The sequence below is a fragment of the Corvus cornix genome, chromosome 5 (assembly GCF_000738735.6).
Source record: "Corvus cornix cornix isolate S_Up_H32 chromosome 5, ASM73873v5, whole genome shotgun sequence".
In the NCBI taxonomy this organism is placed as follows: domain Eukaryota; kingdom Metazoa; phylum Chordata; class Aves; order Passeriformes; family Corvidae; genus Corvus; species Corvus cornix.
Window position 1 is genome coordinate 11994195 of NC_046335.1, and position 25601 is coordinate 12019795.

The 25601-nt window shown below is 42.4% G+C and overlaps 1 protein-coding gene across 7 annotated transcripts in view; it reads right to left on the bottom strand.

Annotated features, from left to right (window-relative positions):
* Positions 1 to 25601, bottom strand: part of EML1 (EMAP like 1) — a 122436-nt gene that overhangs the window by 94620 nt on the left and 2215 nt on the right. For 4 of the 7 annotated variants that reach the window (XM_020583441.2, XM_020583436.2, XM_020583437.2 and 1 more), the window contains exon 1: positions 6526 to 6714. The exons of 1 other annotated variant lie outside the window; for it this stretch is intronic. In XM_020583441.2, the coding sequence (XP_020439030.1) occupies positions 6526 to 6652 (127 nt within the window). In that variant the 5' untranslated portion in view covers positions 6653 to 6714. Of the gene's footprint in view, positions 1 to 6525; positions 6715 to 25601 lie in introns of those variants that run through there. 2 more of the 7 variants (XM_020583444.2, XM_020583443.2) reach the window with 1 other exon arrangement.

The window sequence follows — 25601 nt, forward strand, 5'->3', positions numbered from 1 at the left end:
CAGTTTCATATATATAGAATTAAGAAGAAATGACTAATACTGGCTGTAAAATAAAATGCATGGCTGAAAAATACTTGCACTTACAAAGCAATTTATATATTGCTCAAAGCTTCTGTATCAAATAAATGTCCAAACCCTATCATTATTTCTTTACTGGACATTGCACCTTATTTTTTTACAAAGATTATTAAATCTTACCCTATACTTCCTCTTCAGAAAAGACAGCAACAACTGACCTTTTAACTACTTTATTATACTATTCTTTGCTATAGTATGCCCATGTTTGCTAATACAGACAATTGAACACATTAAATATGCATAAATAGAGAAGAACAGATTTCAACACCGATATTTTCTGGTTGAGTAATACTGCCTGGGGTTATTCAAAGAGAATGAGTTGTAAAACTCAAGTGTACTTTCTGTCATCTGACTGATGGATTGCTTGTTACTCACCTCTAGCATGGATCCCAGCTAAAATAAATTGCTGCAACCCTTATCAGTAGTTTCTTTTCTATTATATGTGAGAAGTTCCAATTTTATCTAATTGGTGGCATTATCGGAACACTGTTCTGCAAATATAGAAACCTCCTGGCAAATGCAATTGCTACTTTAAGCCATGAGAGGTGCAGTTAGATGTGTATCTGTGAGCAGAATGGAGAGAACCTAAGCTAGGGAGCTTTGGAAATCTCCAAGCTAAATGACTGCCAAAGTAAACATGACTGGAGATAGGGGGATTAATCCTGTAATCCTTACTTAAGCAAAATTCCTGCTATCTTCAGTGAGATTCTCACTGGGGAACAGCTGTAGAAATTGGCCTAAATGGAGCAGAAATGAGAAAGGCCAAATTCTGCCTCTGGGTATGAGCGTGTGACTTCCGTAAAACCTGCGGTGACACCCTAGGTCTGGGATAATCAGCACATAAATTCTCACCAAGCTCTACAGTACCAAGACTTTTCTTGGTTATAAATATGAGGCACATCCATAACCCCACAGGGAAATGTTTCTATCTAAGGTTCACTAAGAAGTGAGAATACAAGTGCAAACTGAAACTAACATTCAGAAATAAAATGTGCATTTTATTATAAACTGTCTTACATTTTAACCAATCCTAGGAGTGTTTGGAGCATTTCTCTTCACTGAACTCAGAATTATTGCCCCCATTTTCCATCTGGGGTGGAAAACCCACATGCAAAGTTAAGTGATTTTCCACAGACCACACAGCAAGTGATTAGTATCATGGGGATGAATTAATCTTGGGTGTAAATCCATAAAGATTAATGGAGCTCTAACAGGGATTAATTTGGCCCATCATCTCTAAGGATAGCAAAACCAATTAGGTGATGTCATTAATCTTCTGGTTTGTAAAGGACTGTTTCTTAAGCAATACTGAAAGAAAGGCAATAAAACAGGAATGACCAAGGGATCCACTATAACAGATGAATTGGTTGCTCCTTGGCAGAGGATTCGCAGCAGGAGACTTAAACAGTGACAGCAGCCTCTATGTGCCCTCCGGCTCCCATCCCAACTGAGATTGCTCTGGGGCAATCATTTATTTGAGGTTTGGAGTGTCAGCCCAGACTTCAGTCACTGATTAGGTTTGTGTCTTTTCTTAGGGCAAGACCTCCATGCAACTGATTTGGAGTCAAATATATTTACTATGGCCCTGGAAGCCTCAAATCTTTGGAAAATATCAAGTGCTTAATGTCCTATGGAACGTAGCACTTGAAAGATTCATAAATTTTAAAGCTTCCACTTTTGAGCTAACAAAATATGAACTATCCTGTAAGAAAGAAGCCAGCACGAAGTAAGCAATGCAAAGTCTGTATAACTGAGTTGTTCTGAGATTTGGGGAAAAAAATTATTCTCGTTCACTGGTTGTGACAACGCACATTATCTCATCTTAAAATCTGAAGATATTTCTGATGCTTACAAAAGGGTCAAAACTGGCCCACAGCAGAGTAGGATCTTTCTACAATTTGTCTCAGAAATTTTATTTAAAAAGAAGAGAAACAGAAATATTTTTGTTAAAGGGTAATGACCAGCTATAACAAATGCACACGAAGCAGTGATGAACAGAACAACAAAGCCCACAGCTTCCAGACCATGGTTGATGGAATTTATGGAAAAATAACATCTGTGACATTGGCAAGGTCCAGCATGAGGGCATTGAATTGGAGATAGTGAATTTGTGCCTGAAAGTTGTGTGCATTACCTAATAGGTCTGGTAAAAATGTTCCACTGGAATGTTGAAAGAAAAACTTGGCAACAGTGAGATCATTAAAACCCTACTGCATAGAAGCCTTCATTCAAAATGTAATAATATGTATCAGGTTTTTCATTATTATTATGAGAAAGAATATTCAAGCTGTAATGGGGATCTTCCCATTAACAGTTCTGCCTGAGTAAGTGTTTAATGGCAGAGATTTCATAATCAGTGAAATGACTTTAAACTCCTTTCATGGAGATGTTCTTGAATAAAATAAAACCTCTTTCCCCATTTTATATACTGTAGGAGTTCAAGTGAGGTGATGTGCTTGGGCTGATAGTGCAGCTCCACTCCAGAGGGATGCTGTCATGATGCTCCCTTGCACCACGGTACAGAAGCAGGTCTTTGATGGGCAGCAATTCCAGCTTCCTTCCCATCCTGCCCAGCCCAAGCACTTTTTAGGAAAGTAACGACACGCTGCTGCATCCATCTATGAACAAAAAATGCTGGAAAGATACACGGTACCAGCACTTGATGAGAATATGAAAGAAAACAGAATTTTGGCAGGGAAATGCAAGTACAGAAGATGGAGGGGGATGACAAGGTTTCTGAGTCAGTGATGATAATGTGATTACACTTAGGAGTTGGTACTGCTAAATACTGGTGCACATAAGCCTAGAAAGTATGATGTGGAGAATTTAATCAACCAAAAAGAGTAAATAAATGTACCAGGCAATGTTCCTACATGGTATCATCTATGTTTCAGAAGGGCAATGAAAACCACAGGAAATGTACTTCAGAGGAAGATGTCAACTTAGGCCCATAATATATAAATACATAAACAATGCCTGTTTAAATATCTTCCTTTGACAGATGGATCTAAAGAACTATTCTAAGAAATGCTTCAACACAAGCCAATGTTTTCAGAGGACTTTTCAGGCTATAAAATGAAAATATTTCCGTCTCACTGTTTGTTTCTGATAATTGTATTCAGTGGTTATTGGAGGAAGAAATGCTAAAAATATTCTTTTCATAAATAGCATTATATTTAACATTTTAATTTCTAGACAGAAAGAAAACCATGTACGTTGTGTTTTGGTAGACTAACTAGCATAATGCTAGTTTTCCTTTTATTTTAGGACAGCTCTATTATTAGTGATTAGGGCAAACGAGTAATGATCACATGACCATTTATCCAAGCTTTATAAAGTGCAAATACACCCACAGAACAAATATATCTGCAGTGCTATAAGCACAAGACCATGTAAAGCCAGACAGTAAATGTAGAACTGTGCAAAAGCAGTGCAAAAAGGTGCAGGAAATGTAAACCTGGTCATGCCTTCAGCTCTGGTATGGCAGAGGTAGGAGCTGGGTACAGGTACCTTATCTCATCTTCTGCAGCTAATGTTTGTTGTAGGAACAATATAGCAACAAACACAGCATCACAGGTATTAGCTTTATGCAAAAAAACCTTATATTAAAAACAGTATCTATTGATCAGGGGAACAAAATCAATACTTTAATGCTGTAATGAACACCACAATAAAAATACCTGTGATTCAAACCCAAGCTACTTCATAAAAAATAACTGCAGATAAACAATTACAGCCCATCTAGTTCATATATATGTGTTGCCCTACTTAAAACATGTGTTCCAGAAATAATTTATGAGGGAAGATATATGCATATTCACAGCAACTACTGCTTCACAAGTCCAGTTGCAAATCTGAAAGATCTTGGAGAATATCAGAAAAAAAAGTAGTGATGGCCACTGCTCCTAAGCACTGTGAAGCAGAGCAGAGCCCAGACTTTGTCCTGTGAACATTGTGTTAGCTCTTTGCTGGTCAACCAATAGGCACAGCCACTGCTGATTTCACTGGCAAATTAACTCTGAGTGTGTTTTAAGAACAGAGTTACAGGCACCCTGAAAGGAATATATTTATGGAAAAGTAGTTTATGTTCTACTTCGGATATATTTGATACTATTCAGAGGATTGCTGGGGTCTTTGTTTCAGTTTGTAAGCACAACAATGGAAACATTTATTCCTTGGCTTGCATAGACATTTACTACTATGTATATGGATTGTGGAGACACAAATGAAAAATCTGGCTTACATCACCAGAGGCATGTCATTTTCACATACCCGTTTTACTTCCTCTTTACAGTAAATTAACAACAAATTAACTCCTCACTATGTCCTTGCAAAGAAGCAAGGAACTTCAGCTGTGGTGGCAGTTTGCTCCCTTCAGAGGTACCATCTCGATCACTTGCTACCATCCCAGAGTGCCCAGTGTCACCCTGCGGGATGTAAAAAATCATCCCTTAAAATATCTTGGAAGATAATACCAATCTGAAGCTGAAAGCACAGGTCTGTCCCTGCCATGTCCCTAGGGAAGGTACCACCTTGAGCCCTGTTTTGGAGGGAGCACAGTGCTCAGAAAACAGAAGATGGAATTTTGGTGCCCCAGCAACTCAAGACAGATACAATCCCCTTGTTTCAGGCACACAGCTGTCAAAGGAGTAAATCAGAAGATGAGACAGACCGTGGTCTGAAGTACATCCCACAGAGTTAGTGTCCTTAAAGCATGAGCAGCTGGTTAATCTGATTAGAGGAGATGGAAAAACATCTTGAGGATGACATGGCCAGGAGGAGAACATCAGTATGCAATAAAAGCCAGATAAGTACCTGGGTGCACGCATGGCTCAGTGCCAACACCAGAAGATATACGGGAGAAAACCCAGCATGACCATTCCCTGCACAGCTTTGTGGTACCTCCAAAAGCCACTGTCCCCACCTCCCATGGGTCCCCTGCATGCTGGGGATTCCCATCCCACACATGCTGGGCAATGTGAACTCCAGCAGTGTGACATAAGTAGTATAATTTATCCGCCTCTAGCTATCTTATCTCTTTATTTTGAGCACAGAAGAACCCATGAGGGTGAATTCGTCACACCATCTATTATAAACTACTTTTGTTGAAAGGGAAAAAAGTCTGCTCTTTCACAAACCCTGGCATTCAACCTCCCAGCTGGATAGCTTCAGATAGGTGCAGAGACCTCAGTGTACTTCTGTCTTTCAATAGCTCCTGGGTGTCTGACTGAGCACTATGCTTAGCTTGTGCCAGGATAAAATGTATTGGCTCTTTAATGGATCTCCCCCATCCTCAGTGTGCCTATTCCTCAAGATCAGGCATAACATTTTTGTGAAGGTCTCTCTGAGCAAAGCAGCCAGCTCCAAAAGCATCTTTCCTTCCAGCTGGGCTGTCTCAGGTGCTCACAGTTAACGAGTCACATGCTATGAAATACAGCAGTGGGGCTGTCAAAGGACAGGTTTGAACCTGTTCTCGCCGTGCAGGGCCCAGGTTTGATCTGTAACACAGGTAACACCCCTTGCTGCTGGAGTGGCCACTGCCAGGCTCGGGAAGCTTTGTGGCAGCCAGTGCTGTGGAGGGAAGGACTGCTGAGGGCACCAGCAGTACACAGCACCTCCCAGGGTCACACCTGCAGACCACCAAGCCACTGCCGTTTCCTAACAGGTCCCTGTGCCCTGGTACAGGAGAGCTGGTATTTCTGGGGTGGGGTAGAAATGCAACACATTCTTCTGTTTTAAATCTGGTTTGGGGGGTATGCTGCCAAATGTAATCTTCACAGATTAGTCTCTGCATGAGCTCCAACATTGGATTTTCTTGCCTAGATCTCAGGATGCAGATTACTTTTGTTAATGGGTAAATAAAAAGATCTGTAAGTCTACTACTTAGGAAAATGAAATATATTTAAAATTAATTGTATTGATAGCTTATCTTGGTTTTTTTTCCTTACTGTCTGAAAGTAGTTACATATAATGTCAAGCTAGTAAGCAACAAATCCTTTCTTATTAAAGTAACTTAAACCATTAATGGCATTATAGCTTGCTTTAGATTTGTAGTGCTTTTTTTTTTTTTTTTTACTGCCACCTGTCTACTTTCCAGCCTGTACTGGAAGAAAAGGAAAGATATTTTCTGTTCTAAACTCAGACTAAACTAGTCACCCTGAACAGGTAACACGTATAAAAACAAAGGATCAGAACATTTTTTATTTCTGTAGTACAGTATTTAAACAGACTATACAGAAATGATGCTATCTTACAGTAGTGCATCCAGACCACAGAAATCATCATTGTGCTATCCCTGTCTACTTACTACTTAACAGCAAACCCCCATCACAATTGAAGACAACTAATTACTTTGTAAATTAAGTTAAAATCACAGCTGTTATAAAATATAAGGCAATCCTCTTTTCAAAGGCAATGTGGAATTAAGTAATGGAAGAAACAAATGACCTGCACAGAACTCTGGTGCTCCACTGTGGTCTGCCTGGGCTGGTTCCTCAGGGATGGACTTCATGTTCCTCAGCGATGCCCCTGGAGCAGCTGGTGGGTTATGCCCAGGACTCAAAGGGCTCTGCATGAGAGGCAGCTGAGCGCCTTCTCTTCTTTTTATTTATGTGGATGTTACAATGGCAGCAGACAGCAATGCATAGACACTAAATTAATTAAGCTGTATTTAAGCCACAGCATTAAGGTGATGTCATAAGAACATGCTTAGGATAGCAAGGTCACTGGAAAGGGAGAGTGCATGTCCTGCAGCAAAAGACTGTGGTTTGGAGGGCTTGTGTTGGATGCCTTCCGTGAATTTGTCAACCCCCTTTTTCTTTCTCAAATCTGGCACCACCTGGAGAAGTACTTTTCTATCTACTGAAATATGTAACAACATCTCTGATTTAAATAGGAGAAGAGCTGCTACACCTGCTTCAGCTGTGAGCAATACACACTACACGCTCAGAAATGCATAAATTAGATATATTTGGAAACATGTAGAACTGGGAAAATATTTTGATGTGAGATAACATAGTTCATCTAATTTATGCCAGACTTAGTTTGTGTTCGCATACAAGCAGGCTCAGAGAGGTACATGTTGGGTGACCAGAAATCTGCTCATCTTATTGCTTCCATTAGCATGGCACTGCATTGCCATTTTGCATTGATATTCTGATTGTATTGTACAACTGAGCCTGAGATTTTTTCGTCTATTTCTTAAGTAAGTAGTTTTGTGAAAATCAAGAACAGCAACAGTTAGGTTTTATTTCATCACAGCTTTACAAAACCCCAAAAACTTTAGGAAGGCTTTAACAGAAGAAATAAAGCAGATGCTGATGCATTGCAAACTCTTAATGATGCTATTGCTTCACTGTGATATATTTTAACTAGGAAATGTTGAGCATCTGAACAGTAGCCATAATCCTCTCATACAGAAGCCTCTTCTACGGTTCATCCAGAGTAAGTGCAAGCCTGTGTCTTCAGCGTTAATGGGATCAGCTGAAATGAGTAATGCTTTGTGTATGCTAAGGCTGTGATCCTGTACACGCGGTAAAAAGATGGCAGTGTTGGTTTTTCTAAGCAGTCAGTCCCACACGAGGTGAAGTGAGTCAGAGCATTCGAGATGGATGAGCAGCTCTCAGAAAGGAGCTTTTGTTCCTCGTCTCCAGTCTCCAACAGTCACAGTGAAATTGTCTCTACCATCTACCTATTAGCATCGACATCTCTGGGGCTCTTTGCATGAGAAGCACTTGTGCATATAAGCAAAGGTCACTCAAGGAGACTCTTGAATCAGGATTTATTTTGTACCAAGCTTACAGTGACCACACTGATGACCCACTGCTGCCTCCCATAAGGAAAAGCTGGAGGCAGCTAGAGACACAAATGGGGATCAATTTTTACAATAGTTACAACTATTTAGCCTTGTCTGCAGTATTCTTACAAGCAACTGAAGAGAAACATTCACTATGTGAGAGTCTCCTACCCTTTCTTTAGCTGTTACTTGTAATTGCAGCAAGAATAATATCCTGAGGGCTTTATGCTGATCCGCTGGATTTGAACATCAGCCTCTCAACTTACAGCCTTTATATCCCCCACTGCCAGACAAGTACGCGCTGTTTCTGATATCCAATAAAAGCTTGGGAAGCACGCTTAGACCTGCATAGATTTTACCACCAATTGCATACAAGGGATTGAATGCAAAATCGACTTGGTAATCACGCAAAAGGGAAAGGCAGATGAAATAGCTCTGCTCCCCCTCGATGCCACAGGGCACATTCCATCCCGGTTTGTGGGTGACACAGCCGTGCTGCAGGCAGGGAGCTGTGCGGGGCCTGGCGCCGGGCAGTTCGTGCCGAAGAGAGGATGTGCTCTCCTAAGCGTTACTTCTTGTAGCATCCCAGCACTTCAGAGCGCTCCAAGGTTATGTACTAGCTGTGCTTCACTGGTGCGGAAAAGCACTTTCCATTCGAAGTGAATAGTCACCAAAGTAATAGAGAAAATTGTGAAGTGCTGTCAATGGAAACATCTTGGCTGTTTTTATAAACATGTTAATGGAATGTCCTGCCACAAATCAAAGGGGCTTTGCAGCCCGTTACTTCCAAATGGTGAATATCGTGACAAAACCAAATATTGTGTTACCAGCTGGTTTCCATTACTGGGCTAAATTGTTGGATTAAATCATGATCTTTACAGCTGAAGTCAAAGGATTTTGCCCAGAGCAATGATTAGGATATCAGAAGACGCAATCTCCCTGATCCCTTCAGAGGAGCTGAGGGGAAGCACGGAAGTAGAGGCTGTCAGCACAAAGGGTGCCTGAGGTCTCCCATTATACCTGCCATGTGATGGTGTGTGTTGGGAAAGCGTACTACCCCCAATAGCTATCTATCTATCTATCTATCTATCTACCTATCTATCTAATCTGTCACCTCTGTAGGTCTACTGCACAGCCAAGCCAAAAGCGCTCCGAGTCCTGCCCATCTGTACAAGGAAGCCCAGCATTGCTGTGTGGATTTTTAGCATCTGCTATCTAGTGCTTCAGTTTTCTCAAGGTAAAAGGCAGAAGTAACATAGACACTGCTGCTAAAAATAGCCTGTTATGCCCTTGATGATTCATTTGTTGGTGGGGAGTACCCATAAGTGCCTCTATCTAAACATTCTGTTCTCTATCTCACTATCTTCCGTGCCAGCTTGTGTATCTCTCCAGTCTGTTTTCCTATGGGTTATATAGTCTTTAGCTAAATATGTTAGTTTATTTATCTCCCTCCATGGCAGCAAGACCCAAGAATGACTTCCTCCTGCTGTAGGATCATCGATAAATCACTGTCTACTGTTTCCCTGGGAGCATATAACATTGTCAAAAAAACCTCCCAAAAAAACAAGAACCAAAACACCAGCCCCCCCCTCCCCCCCCCGTAAACATAATAATAAAATAAGTCCCAACAAACAAAACCAAGGAAGGAATTTCCCCTTTCTTGGGTTAGATATGTTAGAATAATAACAGAAACAGGAATATGCTGCTAAACTTCAGTGGCAGACCTCTTTGCATTGCTCTGATTTATGCAAGTAATAAATAATTGCACAGAATGACTTCTAGAAGTACAGCTGAGGAAGGCTTCATGTGATTCGACTACCCAGCCCCCAAACATATGCACTTAGGGTGATGACGAGGTTTTAAATCAGAGTCCTGTAAATTGTCATGGACTGGGAGGAAATTAAATTGGGCTCTTTGGTGACATCCTTGTAGTTCAAGTGATGATTTATGAATGTGTAACTGAGCTTATTGATAGGCATTTTAAACCTGAAATGGGCTGTGTTCAGAGCTGTTAGATTTTTTACTGTCTGTTCCAATATCACTGTATTCCTGGAATTATCCTTTATTTTTTGTATGCAAACTCTACCCACGACTAGCAACCCTAGGAAGAATAATGGAACAAGATTGCTTCTTTAGTTGCCCAGCGATCTTCTTTATGTCTGCTCCAGTGTGAAGGGCAGGTAAATCAGAGGTGTTTAGCTGAGAGGGCAGGGCAATGAGTGTATGTTGCTGTTACTCATGTAAGCCCCAAACACAGAGGAGCCAACACCTGCTTTTTCTCCAGAGCACCCCTGCAGCTGCACATGGCTGAGTCAGGCCTTTCCTGGGACTGAAACCACCACTCACTAATTAGTGTGCCCATGAACACCATCTTCAGAGGGAATGAATCTGGGATGCTAGGATTAATGGTCCTTCCTTCCTTCCTTCCTTCCTTCCTCTCTCTTCCTCTCTCTTCCTCTCTCTTCCTCTCTCTTCCTCTCTCTCTCTCTCTTTCTTTCTCTCTCTCTCTTTCTCTCTCTCTCTCTCTCTTTCTCTCTCTCTCTCTTTCTCTCTTTGACATTGTTTATCTTGTGATGTGCAGATTCACTGGTAACTAATAAAATACAGCTGGTTTAATATTTGCTGCTAAGGACCATTTTGTGAGGTATTTAATTTGCAGTAGGAAAACTGGGGAATAATACATGAATCCTTTGGGCAGTTATACTTAGTTCATAGAACCATAGAATTGTTTGGGTTGGAAGGAATCTTATTTACCAACAGTTTAGTCTCTTCAGTTTAGACAAGCCACGTAACCAGATTTTTGTGTCTTTTTTTTTTTTTTTTTTTTGTAACTAAATAGTATTTTCTTTATACATTCACTGATATTGTTTGGCAGTCACCTCTTATGTTTCCCTGTAGGCACAATCTGTCTTTGTTAGGAAACACTGTTTCCTAACACCACTGGCAGAGGCAGTGATGACTTCAGGCAGTCTGCACATAATACTACATGTCCCTACTGGAGCACAATTAGAGATACCAGCATATTTGTCTTCCAATTTGTAAAAGTTTCCCCAAACATTTTCCCTTCCAACAGCATGTTTATGATTGCACATGCTTAGACTATACATATTATTTTAACAAGGTAACTTTGGAAATCTTGTGATTTATTCCCTGTTTTCCTTCAAGAGCTGGGCGTGCACTGTTCCACACTCAAAGAGGAAAACTGTTGGCTCCCAGCAGCCAAAAAGCAAAGCAAGACTCAAGTGCTGCAGCTCCCTCTTAATGAATAAGAAGCTGAAAATAATACCTCTCACATTTTCTTTGGCAACAGGGTTTATAGGCAATATTTGTCCTTCTTTTAAAATTTTCTGTAAACCAACCAGTACAAAATCACAGTAAACAACTGGAATACAGACTCTAGCTGTAGTGCTCCATCTCCAACAGAGCAGCTTTGAAATGCTGATAAATTAATCCATGAGCTATTATGCTCTCTTCTGCATAGTAGTGGATTTTGCAGCAAGTGTTTCTCCTTTTATGTAATCTGACCCTATCTTGGTCCCACTCTTAATGCTCCTCACCATCAGCCAAGGCATTAATCTTGAGAATGTCTCCTAAATCAGTTCCTGGAAAGGCAATGGAAGTAGGTATCAGTGATATTTTTCAGTTCAACCTGTACCTGCCATAAAGATTACATTTATACAAGGCACAAGACAAAGATACACCTGTCAGCTGACGCATTTTTGGATCAAAAGATTTCCAAGAAAAATAATAGATGAGATCTTGAGAATTTAGGAGCATGAGTTGAGCCCAAACAGAGCTCCCTGAAATCAGTGAAAATATGAGGAATGAGAGAGACTCAGCATGAATATTTCCAGATGGGAATGCAAACTACCTCCACACATCTTGCGACTGATAGTTTCTACTTGTGGCAGTGACACATAGCACAGTTCAATGGCCTTTGGGGGTAGTGCTTATCCAGTGATGAGCACTTGGAGCATATCTCCTGCAAGAGACACTCTGAGATTGATTCCCAAGAGGTGAAGTAGCAGGCTGTCCCACTGGAGGGCATTAGGAGGAAAGGGCAGCAGCAGCTGGGAGTAGAAGCAGTGACCCAAGCAACTCCAATAGAAAAGAACAGAATTAGAAAATGTCTGTGAATTGGGTCCTCAAATACAGGTATTAATAGCTGAAGAATGGTCCTTTAAACCCGGGCCTTCATTGCCCAAGCCCACAAAATGAACCCTCTAAACTGATCTCTGAACCTTGTGCAATAGTTTTGATGTTTGCAGTAACTGAAAAATAATTTTACTGATTGCTGCTCCACGTATCTGGCACCTTTGAAGTAAGTTCTATTCAAGTCAAGAAGGTAATGATTGGATGCATTTTTATCTAACTGTTAAGTGAGTAAGTGAACTTCATGGACACCTTTATTTTATTGTTTTCCAGAAAAAGTAAAAAACCTCAAACAGCCTCAGAAAAGTTGGGCTTTTTTCCAGCTATCATCACTCACGGAAAGTGCAGTCCAGCACAAAGGGCAGAAGGAGCATTAACATCTTGTGTTGCAGACCAGCCAGGTAGGGCTGGAGCTTGACAGGGGTGCGGCCGCCCTTCCCTGCACAGCCACACGGCATTGCCAGGGAAAAGCTCAAGGTCAGTTGTGGAGGGTCTAGAAGTGGTTTCTACACTGCTTCCTAAGTGCTCCTCCACACTGTCTGTGCACAACATCCCAGCCCAGTCAGCCAGGATGCCTTCTGCCAGAGGACTGAAACCTCTCCGGAGGCTGCAGGACAAGCACCAGTGCTTATCTGCTCATCAGTGTCAAGACTCAGGCATTTGTGTGCACACACAGAAGTGTCAGGTTGGGCTGAAAGGTCTGAACTAGCACTCATATCAGAGTTCTGGCATGTGTGGTAGGATTTGAGACTCAGGTACCCAAACCTTTGCTCCTTCTTGGGATCTTGAACAGTCTGTGGGCTTAAAGTGGCTTAGCAGCCTGTGATTTGCTCACAAACCATGCAAGACCTCAGAGGCTAAATTCCAGCCATCCTGTGAGATCCTTCGTGGTTGGAACACAGGCCATTTTGGCCACTCTTTGCCACTGACTGGAGCGAGGTCTAAGTATCTCTTAAAATTAGCCTCTGTCCTTATTCAGGGAAACCTTCCTTTCATTTCACATATTTCATAACTGAGTAAGGGCACAAAACCCCCAAAACAAAGCCCAAATAAGGGTTGGCTTCATTAACTGCTAATACTATTCGTTACTAGTATTGGTACAGTAGCATTTGCGTGCATGAAACTTCAATACAAATGAAAATATATTCCTCCTTCACAGGTTTTATGAGCTCATTTATATGCAACCTAGCTTGTCAAGAGATGGCAAACAAAAGACCTGGGAGAATGAGGATTTACTCTGGATAAGAGCATAGCTACAGATAATTTTGAATCATACTGGAACTAAGTAACTTAGTGCCACTAATGCCATTGGTACTGCTACTAGCCTTGACACTAGTGAGAGACTTAATCTAAAAGGCTCTTTTGATTTCCCAGAGGCTCCTAATGGTTAATTTTCCATTAATTTTCCTTTTTTTTATTTCTCCTTCTTTAAGACTTGTCAGACAGAAAGGCTGAGATGTGAAAGTATCTAATCTAGGCTAGGCTTAGGTTATGGCAGGCAAGGAGATGGAGGAACAAAATAGGAGCAGGGCAGGAAAAGTATCTTGCAGTTTGTCTGAGCCACTTATATTTGCTAATTGCAATAAATATAGTACTGCACAGAAGCTCCTAATGAGGTTATATAAAGCATTTTAATGGAATGCTGTCAGGTTAAACATTGCGTTTAAAAATATAAATGTTCTTAATAATTCCAAATTAAACAAAATGAAATTTGACTACCCAAATAATTTTTCCCTCTTCATGCCAGAGTCTGAACTGTATTTCACACAAATCAGCCACTGAAAATAGACAGGGCTTATTCTGCTGCTCTCAGGCCAGAGCACACTTTGATCACACAGGAGAGGACAGTGCAGGGATGGATGTACCAGACAGTGCTGGAGATGCAGTTGCAGTGATCCAGAGGGGCCATGTTATGTCCAAGCTCACCAGGCTGCCTGGGCAGCTCTTGTTACCTTTGGCCTAGCCTTGGACTTCCAAGACAACAACTCTGGGGATTGCATGAGGATTTCCACCCCAGGAGGCCAACTCTGGGGCTTGCAGGGGAGTTTTTACCTAGGGACAACAGCTTTGGGGCTTGCAGGAGAGTTTCCCCACTGAAGAATGGCATGTCTGGGTTTTCCTCCCAGCATGGCAGCTCTGGGGCTTGCAAGAGTTTTTTCCCTGAGTGTTAATGGGGCTGTTGCGGGTCCACCAGGATCAGCCCAGTTGTCCTCACATTGCACTGGATACAGCTTCATTTTCTTCTTTTAGCACATGACTTAAATGTTTCCATGTTTGGATTACAGGCCTTTCAGGGCACAGTTTAAGTGACTATATTGAGTTTAACTGAAATTGAAAGAAAGAGCATGCGGAAACTTCTTAACAAAGAAGTTTTGTAAATAGTGTCTTGATACTATGGTGATGGGTCCTTAGAACTGCCGACTTCATTTTTCTTTCTATTCAATCCCTCATTTTTTTCCAAACATTCAGATTTTAGTCTTGTCTACATGGCAGTGTTGACTGTACATTTCTATGCATCTAACAAGTGCCAAGGAAATCAAACTTAGGGAATAGCAACGTTGGATCTACTTCTCAGCTGACTCTGTCACAGAAAGTGTTGGGGAGGGCCAAATGCCTTTCCCTGCCTTACTGTTCTCCAGGGGCCTCTGGATTTAGTTATTTACTCTGGATTTGGGTAAACCACAAAGGATGGTCCAAATCTGAGAAGGGTGAGAGTGCAATGTCCAAACGAGAAAATCCACTCCCAGACCAAAGGGCTTGGCTAGGTTGCATGTGGAAGCAACACCAAGGACATGCTTGAGGTCATGTCCTCTGCTGTTTCCATCATCTGCCTGCTGACGGCTCCCCTTGGTGCTGGCTCTGCAGTCCTGCAGTCCATCCTCTCACCAGGATGAGCCTGAAGATGCTGCCTGCAGTAGGAAGAGCTGGACTGTGCTGGCAGCTTGAGCTTTGCCTCTGGATTACAGGGTGTCTGATTCCAAAAGCTCCTGGGCTTCAGGGCATGATCACCATGAGTCTGTTTTGGTAGGAGCAGCCGGCCTTGAGCATTTGATGCATCTGGGTGCATCTATTCACCCTTACCAGGAAGTCACTGCAGCAAATATAGTGGGCTTCTGCATTTGCTATCTAGCAAATTCTCCTCTCCCAGGTGGAAACATCCTCTGCTTCTCTTATACTGAAAAAGAAAAGAAATGCTTCCAAATAACTCACAGTCTGGATGGCTTCAACAGAAGCAAGAACAAGCACTTGGAATGTTATAGAAGGATTACTGTCATCACATATCATGGTCTGCAGGACAAGCCTGATGTGCTGGGAGCTTTGTAAACATCTCAGACTACTTAGGGAATCTGCAACACAAGCTGCAATGTTTGAAAGTGTTTTTTTTCCTAACCCATACATTTCCCAAATGAGTACGGAGAAATTCAGGTCTGGAAGAAATCCAGTGAACATGGTAAACTACCATTAAAGAAGAACAGAAGCAATTGTTTTGTGCCTCTCTCTCCCTCATGGAATGATGCAATATCTCCTAAATTCCACGGGAGCGGAAAAAAGAAGAAAAAAGAAGAAAATGTAATAAGGATGAAAGTTTGTTCTGCTTTCCTCAGCCTCCAGGCCTGGGCATAAGCCTGTGTCTGCTCTAAACTGCAGTCCCCCGGCCCGGCCGATTGAGCGACTGAGCGCGTTTTCTGTTTACTTCTTTTTCCAATCTCCTCTGTAAGCCAAAGATAAAGCCGGTACAGCTCCAGCTGTACTTTTGAACCCGTGTTTAAGTGGGGTGGAAATAAATCTTAATGAGATTGTCCAGCCCTATTACCTTAAGTAGTATGCCTCAAATGAACCCTGCTAAAGGCGGTAATTCTCTTCTGAGATTTCAGTGACGTGAGCAACTGGATCATATTTCACTATTGTTGCTTGTGTCATCATCAAATACTTGGTAGAATTCCATGCTTATCACATAAGAATTGAAGAAACACACTCTTATTAAAGATGTGAAAGCAGTAAGAGATGCTTTCCTTTAATAAGTACAAAGAATTTCCTCACAATCTTCACTGCAAACAGAAAATTACTTTGCATTTCTACTTCATAAGTATTCAGATGCAAAAACTTCACTCTCATAAATTCATACAATTGGTTTTTTGATGCCTCCTATTTCCTCTCTAGATAAAATCAAGGTATTTTTACAAGACTTGCTGGCAGGCAGAACAAGGAAGGCAGCAGCACATGGGCAGGACTCAAAGAACCAAAGAAAGGCCAAAGAGGTCTCAGAGGAAGTGTCTCCAGGGAACACCACACTGTGGCAGAGACATCACTTATTTAGGATCTCTTGAGAGCCCCACACGCAGTAGAAGAGAGACAATTTTTAAGAAGTGCTTGCCTTAGGTAACATATAAAAAAGAAAGAGGTGATCCTGAGTTTTTGGAAAATCACAGCAGTATCCCTCAGGGCACAGGGCATGTGCCCTTCACATGAAGGGCAGATGGAGGTCTAGTAGGTAGCAAGAAGAATTCCATTTTTCAAGCCCCAACCCACTTGGCTGTGCAGCAAATGGGATTTTTAGCTCACACTGGGCCCACAGCATTCAATGAGTAACCCACAAAATTAAGGTCCAGAGGAGAAACTTCTCCTCCTTGTCTAAATTTAGCATAAGGCCTTGCAAGTACAGACAAGGCAGCCGAACATCATCAGTAGCCGGAGAATTTAGACAAGGAAGATATCTCAGTTCTGCTAAGTGGCTTTTGGGAAATAATGGAAGGAGAAACAGGGATCTAATAACCTCTGACTGAACTAAAGTTAACCTCCATCTCTGGGCAGGAGCCTAGAGCTATCTCTGACCATAGTCTGAGCTCAGTGAGTAATTAGCATTCCTGCTGATTTTTCACAACTTTTATAGATATTTGATATTGGATCAACACAGAAATTCGAATGCATGGGCTCATCAGATGCCATGAACTGCTGAGAGGACAGGTCTGGGACTCATTGCAAGTAACAAGTGATTTCGCACAGCCTGGAGTAGCTGTACTGGAGGGTGCCTGCCCAGCTGCGTTCACTCCTTGGCATTCTCCAGGACCCCGACTTGTGAGCGGGTTGGCCTGTGGCAAGGCGCTGTGTCAAGTAGTGGGAAATAAATTTGTTCTCCCTGTGCTGGCTCTTCACTATGAACAACTCCATTTGGGATTGTTCCGAGAACGCAGGCACTGCAGGTGGCAAAGATCAGCTCTTTAGCTGGGCTTGGGGCCGTGCTGGGACGGACTCCTGCTACAGCCTTGTTTCACTCTTTGTGTGCCTTATTAAAACATCCAGTTGCCTCCAATTCTCCACTGTCCCTCAAGGCAGCTTAATTAACAAGGCATATTGTCAACTGAGCAATCATCTCAGAACAAGGAAATCTTTAAAGATTTGGCACCATTATCTAGGATAACCCAGCTGCTGAACTTCATTAGGAAAAGGAAGCAAATGCACATACTCAACTCTGAGGCACATTTCTGTGGGAGAAAGTAAAATCAGTTTAGTACAAACAAGTATTTTCTAATCCTGTATCCCTTGGACAAAATGGAGATGTTCAGCTCCTGGCTACCTGTCTTGGGGTGTCTCACAGCCAGAGAGTAGTGAGTTTTCTCATGCATCTTGGGGTGCTCCTCTGCCTCCTTTCCTCTGCAGGGACACCTGACCTTGGAAATGAGGGACATGGCCCTGGAGCACATGTGCTGCCTCAGGAACTGGCTTTGTCCTGCTGAAATCCCAATGGCAGAATGAAGGAGGGAGATGCTCTTGCTCAGGGTCTGATGATCTCTCTGCATCACCAAAGCCCAAAATGGTGCAGAGTCCTTGCTGCTGTTGGTGATGTTTTGATTGGCCTGAGCAGGGAAACTCCTACAGTAGGGAATGAGACTCACCATGCCTCAACAAAAATGTGTCATCTGGTCGATTTTCAGTGATTTTCTCCTGCCAGTGTAGTGGGAGAAGAGTGAAGAGTTATCTTGTTGCTCCTCCCACTTTATAGGACATCAGAGTAGGCAGAGAGTAGTAAAGGACAGCAAAAAGGCTCTCCAGCTCCTTTGTGTGCCAGGATGCTCCCCAAAGATCTGGAGAAACCAAACAATTGTAGGAGAGGAGTTTGCTGAGAAAGCAAACACTTGTCCTGTGAAAACCTGTGAGCAGATTGAATGCTTTCCCTGGAGTTCTCCAATTTTTTCATTAAATGACTCAAAATGAAAACATGCAGAAAATGTGGTTGGTGTTTAAAAAGACAGCTTTTGTTAGAGAAATATTATTCTCCAGCCTACATATGTGAGCACTGTATGCCTCAGCCTGCCATATCTGTTCCAGACATTGCATATTTTCTCTCACTTTCCCACACGATGCTTCTCCCTAAGCCTTTTGTGTTCAAATACCTGGCCAAAACTCTCCAGTGTCATAACAAGCCCTATGTGTTGCTGACTGGGTGAAAAGGGACAGTGCATAGACATTTTGACAGCCACCAAAAACTCACGACCCAAGAAACCTGGCTTTAGGGAAAAAAATTTAAAACAAGTTGTATGAGGCTCATGATAAACATCAAAGAGTTGGCAGCACTAAGAATAATTAAACAGTTTAGAGGAGATTTCCCAGAGAAATTGCTTCCATTTCATCAATGCACTATCTGGTTTTGAACAGTTATGCCTGAATATACCATTTGGAATTTATGACAGATGCAGGAAATAATAGTTTCCTTCTCAAAATCCTTTCCACATGTGGTCCATATGCCTCCAGCACAAAGAGATTGTGATATCATGCCTAAGTCAGATGGATGTCAGAAGACCAGCTGACTGTCACAGCAATGAGATGAACCTGGGAGCCTCTGATTTGGGATAAAGAGGTGTAGAAGATGACAGATTTAGTGTCCCAGAGACAAGCTGCCTGTATCAGAGGTGTTTGTGTGTGAGGCTATTGACATTGCAGAGCATCTCCAAGCAATTGGTGAAATATCAAGTTAATATTATTATTATTGCAAGTATTCTTATTGCTAGAGATCTAGTTATGAGGTCCCGGAGTGTTTTGTATTTTATGACATGTGTTTCCAATATGTTGTTTATCATAATATCCCAATTCACCTGTCAAAGATATTGAACATGGTAAAGTATACCATTCCAGGAAGATCAAGAACAATTTCAGGTTAAGTTACTTGAAAAGTTCTGCTGGGAATTGGATTTCATCTGTGCTTCAGCTGCAGAGCAGCTCTTAAAGGGAGAAGTGTTGGTCCATGGAGAAACTGTGGGAACCCAGGTTTTCCCAAATAGTCACTAATGGCATGGTCCTCATCTCCTCGTACTGGACCAGAGACCACAGGTCTTATTTATGGACATGCCCAGTGCTCACAGCTGCCAGTGAAGTTTGAATATGTGAAATACAGTGGTGTGCTGGGTGCTCTGAAAGAAGAGCTCCCTGGCATCTCCAATTACACACCCACAGCACTGGCAACTGTTTTTGGCTTAGTCTTGATGTGCCCCAATCTGTCACATATAAACTCTGAATAATTCTGCACACATGGCTATTTGTGTGACTTACTGCTGAGTCATATCTAGCAATGTTTCAGTAGGGGAAACACAAAACATTCACTAAGCTTTAATTAGTGCATATATAAATACATTTCTCTGAGCAATTGTGCTGGGACAAAGTATGACTAATGCCTGGTGCTTCCCATGCCCCACGAGTGCTTGGTGGAGGGGCCTCACCCAGCAAATGTCACCAGCCACACAGCACAGGGCTCAGGCTGCTGGTCTGAGGAATAGAACTGAACTGACCCAGCCAAAATTTGTACAATTTGTGTCAGGGCGATAATGATAATTTTAGGATTTTTGAGAGTCCTAATTCATTGGCCTGGAAAGGCTTCTCTTGACTCCAAAAAGTCTGGATCATGCTCCCAAAGCATGAGTGGGAGATGTGCAAATTATAAGTTCAACCTGAAGTCAAGTCCTTCATAATCACATGATCAAGCACAACCTGAGACACTCAGCTTGCTGTCACCTCTTTAGGTTTTAGAGTCTCTTTAGGTGTTCAGATGTTACACACATGTCTTTTTTCATGTGTGTGTGCTTTATTTCTTTATTTCCTCAGCAGACCTCTTCAGGCAAGTTGGCTACAGGAGTTTTCACCTTCTGGTTCAGAAGCAAGGATTTTACCATTTTCACAGCAACTATATTAGTCACTGGGAAGTGTTCTGGGTGCACTGTGTGATTGAGGGGTACTGGCAAAGTCAGAGCATGTCCTGCAGCTCCACAAAGAACACACCACAAAGGATAAGTGTGCAAGTGTATATTTATCTTCAAGATAGGTGAGAACCACATGAAATGCCAGTTTGCAAGTAGTGTCTATGGATTTATGAGGGGATTTTGGGCCGTAACCTTTCAAACTTCTCTCCAAACTCTTAATTTCATGCCTTCATAATACGTGGTGGGGATGAGTCTGTGTTCTCCCGAGGAGCACTGAAGTGGTGGAAACTTGAGCCATCCAAACAGTGCTGAGAGCAGTGATGTGGTGCTGGGGGGGTTCCCTCCTGGGCAGTGTGGAAAAGCTGCCCGAGATAAATCAGCCATTGGCACCTCTCTGAAATGCTCTTTGTTTTTTGTGATGGAGACAGCATTGTGCTTCCCAAAGTCTTCTTGGAACTTGTTGTGATTCCTCAAGGGCCACAGATATTTTACTGAGCCCAGTTTGGAGTCATCTGAGCCAGGGCTTGCTTTTCTTCCAAAAGCAACTCGTGTGATTGACAGACCGTGTGCAGAACCAAAGAGCAGCTATGACCAGTCCCCGTGTGCCCTGCTGACTCAACGGTGACTTCAGCTGCTCCGTGAAACTCAGGACTCCTTCGGGGAGCTGATCCTGGGCACTATCAACATCTCCATGCCCAGCACTTGGCATTTGTCAGGAGGCCCATTCCTCTGCCCCAGAGTTTCTTTCCCACAAAGAAGAAAGCATTTGGAGGATCTTGCCAGTCTTCTATGTGAGTTTTAGAGGAGGTCTGAGATGTAAGGTAATCTTTAATGTTATACATTTAATTGTGGAAACCACTAGTGTGTGGTGAGGGAGCTGATCACAGTCTTTAAGGAAAGCAATAACAGGGAGAGAAGAGCAACTGGATATGATGATGAGAGACTGGGCACTCACCAGGTTTTGGGGAGGGCACACTGGGCATTCAGTTTGCAGCCTGAATGGCAAAGAAAGGGAAGGGGCCCCACCCTCTAAATTACTGCCTGTATAAAAAGTCCGTAGCAAGAGAAGGCTCCAGACATTGTTAAATGCAATTATGGCTTCTAAATGCTGATGGCTTAACACAGAATACGTTGGAAATATTGCAGATGTTATGAGGGATGGAGGAGAGGAGAAGAAAGAACACACTGGTCATTTTTTGCATGCCTTAAGTTACTGTAAATACCATGGAATAAGACTGTTCAGAAATGTGCTGTACTGTGCAAGTACTCTTGCTCACAGACCCTGGGTCAAACTACAGCTTCCAAGTATTTCTGCAGATAAGGAAAATCCTCCCATCAGGGGATGGGGATGGGGGAGGAGGGGAGGAGCTCTTGGGAAATACGTAGCATCTTCTGTTATTCCTTACTAGATCCTTAACCAGCACCCCAGCAGCAAGCATTTGTGCTAACTTCTACTGCCTCTATTGACTGCCTCAAAGAGCTCTCCTCCTTCAGCACCCCTCCTCAAAGAAAGAAAGAAAAGCAAACAGACAGACAAACAAAACCAGTTCTTTTCTGAAAATGGGTGTTAATGTCTCTTCTAGGTCAAATAGCCCCACTTGAAGCCTCTGTATCACATAGCACATACACTCACATTCTGCTTCAGAAAAGTGAACTGTGAACTGACACAGCCCCTGCCTGCCATCTGAACAGTTAGAGTAGTGCACAGAAAGAAACCTCACCTGCTACTTTAAAGGCAGAGGCTGAAGATGAAGACTAACCCAGTGCCTGTGCTCAGGACACTCCTGGAACATAGTCAGCTCCCACCAAACCACCACCAAACCTAAGGGACAGGACACCACACTGGAGGAGAAAAACAGAGCTGACAGCAGAGTTTACCATTTTCCTAATTCCAGAGGTTGCAAACTTTTAAGCTAGTTGTCAGAAATAACTTTATGAGTAGCAGAGGGGGCTTGTACTACACAGCTATGTACAGGTACCCTAAGTCTGCCTAAGCTAGGCTGAACTCCAGTTGAAAACACACCTGGCTGCAACAGAGACCACCTTCTTTCATCTTTGCTGTTGAATTGACAAGGAACCAGCTTTGCCGTGTGTGGCATTTTGCCCAAGTGCAAATGTGGAGTTGCTCCTTGCCCTGTGTCTCTCTCCCGGCTCTCTCCCTTTCTCAGCACTGAAGCAATGTTTTGTGGTCTGGGGAGGCCTCAGATTTCTCCCAAATGGAAAAGCCCCTTTTCCTCTCAACAAAACATCTAAGGAGGTGCATGGAAAGAGACCACAGTTCAGCCATGCAGCCCCAAGGCTTTGAAAGCCCTGTCTGAAGGTGAGAACCCCTACTCAGCAGGGAGCCCTCTAACCCAGGCTCAGCCCTCACCTGTGAAGCAGGTGAAGGCTGCACCCTGGTGATTTTAACACTGCATGGACTGTAGGCTGAATACTTTGGCTCATGGGGCTGTCTTAAAATGCTGTATGAACAGAGATGGCTTCCCAGGCATACCTCTGACAGGCTCCCAACCTGGTGTCTCCATGGGGCTTGCTTGTCACCATAAATCTGCTTCTGGGGTTTTTCTTGCAAAACATGGATTCCTGGGGCACCAGAGTTGTTCATTTTTCCTTGCGTGGTTGCCTGATCTTCATGTTCCAAAACCTCTCTGAAGCTTTAAACCATGATGACTGCTTCATCATCATCATCAGTGTTTGCCCCCTGAATGCACAGCCTCTGCTGCTCAAGGCAATGCTTGGACAGACTGAGAAGGCACAGAATTTCTGGGGGAGCAACTGAGCTGGTCAGAAGGAGAACTCCCAGATGCCAAGATAATTCTGGTATTTCAATTCCATTTTCGTCAAACTGGGGCAATACACCCAGATATTATATTTGATTTGATTTTACCTGATCATCCAAAGGCTTTCTGTCTTGCTCCCACTCCATTTCAATTTTCAAAAATACAGTCTTTAGAAATGTATTAATATATTGACACAGTCAACAAAATATTGCATTTTGATTTGTAAACATCTGCGTTTTGTGATGAAAGAACACTCTGTTGGAAAATGTGTGACTGCTCCTAATAGCTAGCATTCATCTCCTAAGCTGACTTCCCAAGCACAAAAGGAAATGAGCTTGCCGGGGGGTCCATACACCAAGATCAGAGTTTCTGTGAAGTGTTTATCAGTTACAAACCCTGATAAGTAACAGAGCTGCTTGCCAGGCTCTCATCACCTCGGCACCCTGGGCTCACCCTCCCCTGGCAGGGGGATGCTTCTGGGGAGCTCTGAGCATGCAAGTCAGTGCTGGTGGGTTTAGTGCAGTCAGGAGCTATGGTTCATCCTGAAGACCTCTCTCTTGAGATGCTCAAGTCATGCCATTTCATTCCTGAATTGCAGCAAGTAACTGGCTTGATATGCTGGAAAAACCTTCCCACTTCTCTGCTTACCCCAGAGCGCTAACTGCAGTCTGCACAGCCATTCTGCAAGGTGATTTCAGGCTGTTGCCTTCTACTCAGGGTCTCACCCTGCAAACTGTAATGCAGAAGTGGTGCTCTAGTCCTAAGGGAGACATAGACTTATCTGCAAAAAGATAGACATTTTTTACCAAATCTAATGAAATGTTAATTTCAAGCATAGTCCTATGCTAATATGAGTATGTGAAAGTGGGGGAATTTAATTTGACAGGAGTAGTGCTCATGCCTGTGCTGGGTCATGATTTTTTGTTACAGAAATGTACGTGGGCCATATTTAATTTCCAGTAGCTGTTTAGAGACAGTCCAGCATGGGAGCTGGAGGTCTTGCTCACTGACAGCCTCTCTGGCTGAGATAAATGGACTCCCCATGACAGTGCAGAATGTGTTGAATTTCAGGAAATCTAAATTCCCACAGGTTTCTGGGATATCCTAATTCTGAAAACACCAATTTTATGAACTGGCTCCAGTCTGTCTTAAAGACATGTTTGAAATATGTAATTTTAGCTTTGAAAGGAAGTATTTAGCTAAAGAGTCAGGAACATACTTCAGATGAAAAGTCCTCTACTGAAACAAAGCCAATAAAAGTTTGTGAGGAATTTTAAGGAAATTCAGTTAGATTTGCATGCCACCTGCTCCAGAACAAGCTGCATCAATTCTGTTTCTTCCCTTCTTAGCCCTGTTGCAGTAAATAACAGAGAAAGTATGCATATATGGGACTCCTGGGGTTCTTCTTCAGCATTATAATCTTCATCTGTTATAGCTCAATACCCTGTGTTATTTCAGCAGTGGTGTTATCCACAAGAAATTACACATGCTATTCAAAGTCAGTCTGTGACTGAAAGGGGAAAATAAGAAAAGAGACACTTTAAGAACCTTTGCATGACTTCAGAGATTTTTCTGAAGTGAAAGGTTTGTGTTGAGAACCAGAACCATCATGACTCATATATTCCTAATCAAAATGGTGGGTGCGTGAAAAGCTGTTCAGTAGTTCAGGGACTGAACTACGACTCCTTACAAGAGGAAAATATTACACACAAGGGGAAGCACTTAAATAATTGATGTGCTTTTCTTTTATCTGCATGTAGGAGTGACAAGAAATCTATGTAGCTGGCACTAATGGATAGCATCAGTATGTCAATAATTGCTAATGAGGAAGAAATAGGAGTGCGTTTGTCCTGAAGTGACTGATCTTTCTTTCTTCTTTATCTCCCTGTGTTACAATAGGAAATTATTAGTGTAAATTTTAGAATTCTGTTCACTTTCAAATCTCAAAAGCCTTTCACATGCCTTTTTTTGGTATGAATTCAATCCAAAATTACTGTACACTTGCTTACATGTAATCTGCATTCTGGCATTTAAGATTTTTTTTTATGTCTTCTGTGCTACATTCAAACAACAAAATAAAACTTTGTTTGCATCACATGTTTAATTTTCCATTCCACAACAGTGAAAGGGTGCAGCCACGCTGGAATTGAACAGAAACCAGAAATTTAAAAACATCCAATGCTTTCATCATGAAAAAATTGCATAACCATTTCCAGCACTGAAGTAGGATACTCTTACTGAATAAAGTCTCTTGAAAAATGATTGGTGTATCAACCCGTTCATATCCAGCTATAGCCAACTTTAAGTAAAAGATTGTGTTCAGCCATTTCCCCCGAGCTGCTTTTCTGAGGGAACAATTACGCAGCTGTTCCTGCTACATTCTTGTGGAGGCTGAAAGCAGTCTAAAAACTCTGGCATTAATTTCCTGTAACTACAAAGTGCAGCTCTCCAGGTTGTTCGTGAGGCATACCCTTTGCAAAGAGGTTCCTGAAGCAGTACATACACTTGACACTGATATTGTGCTTTGGCTAAACTTACTTATAGCCATGTGCATGTGTATACACGGGCGCATGCACAGGGCTGTACGGTTTGTGTTAGAAGCAGGGC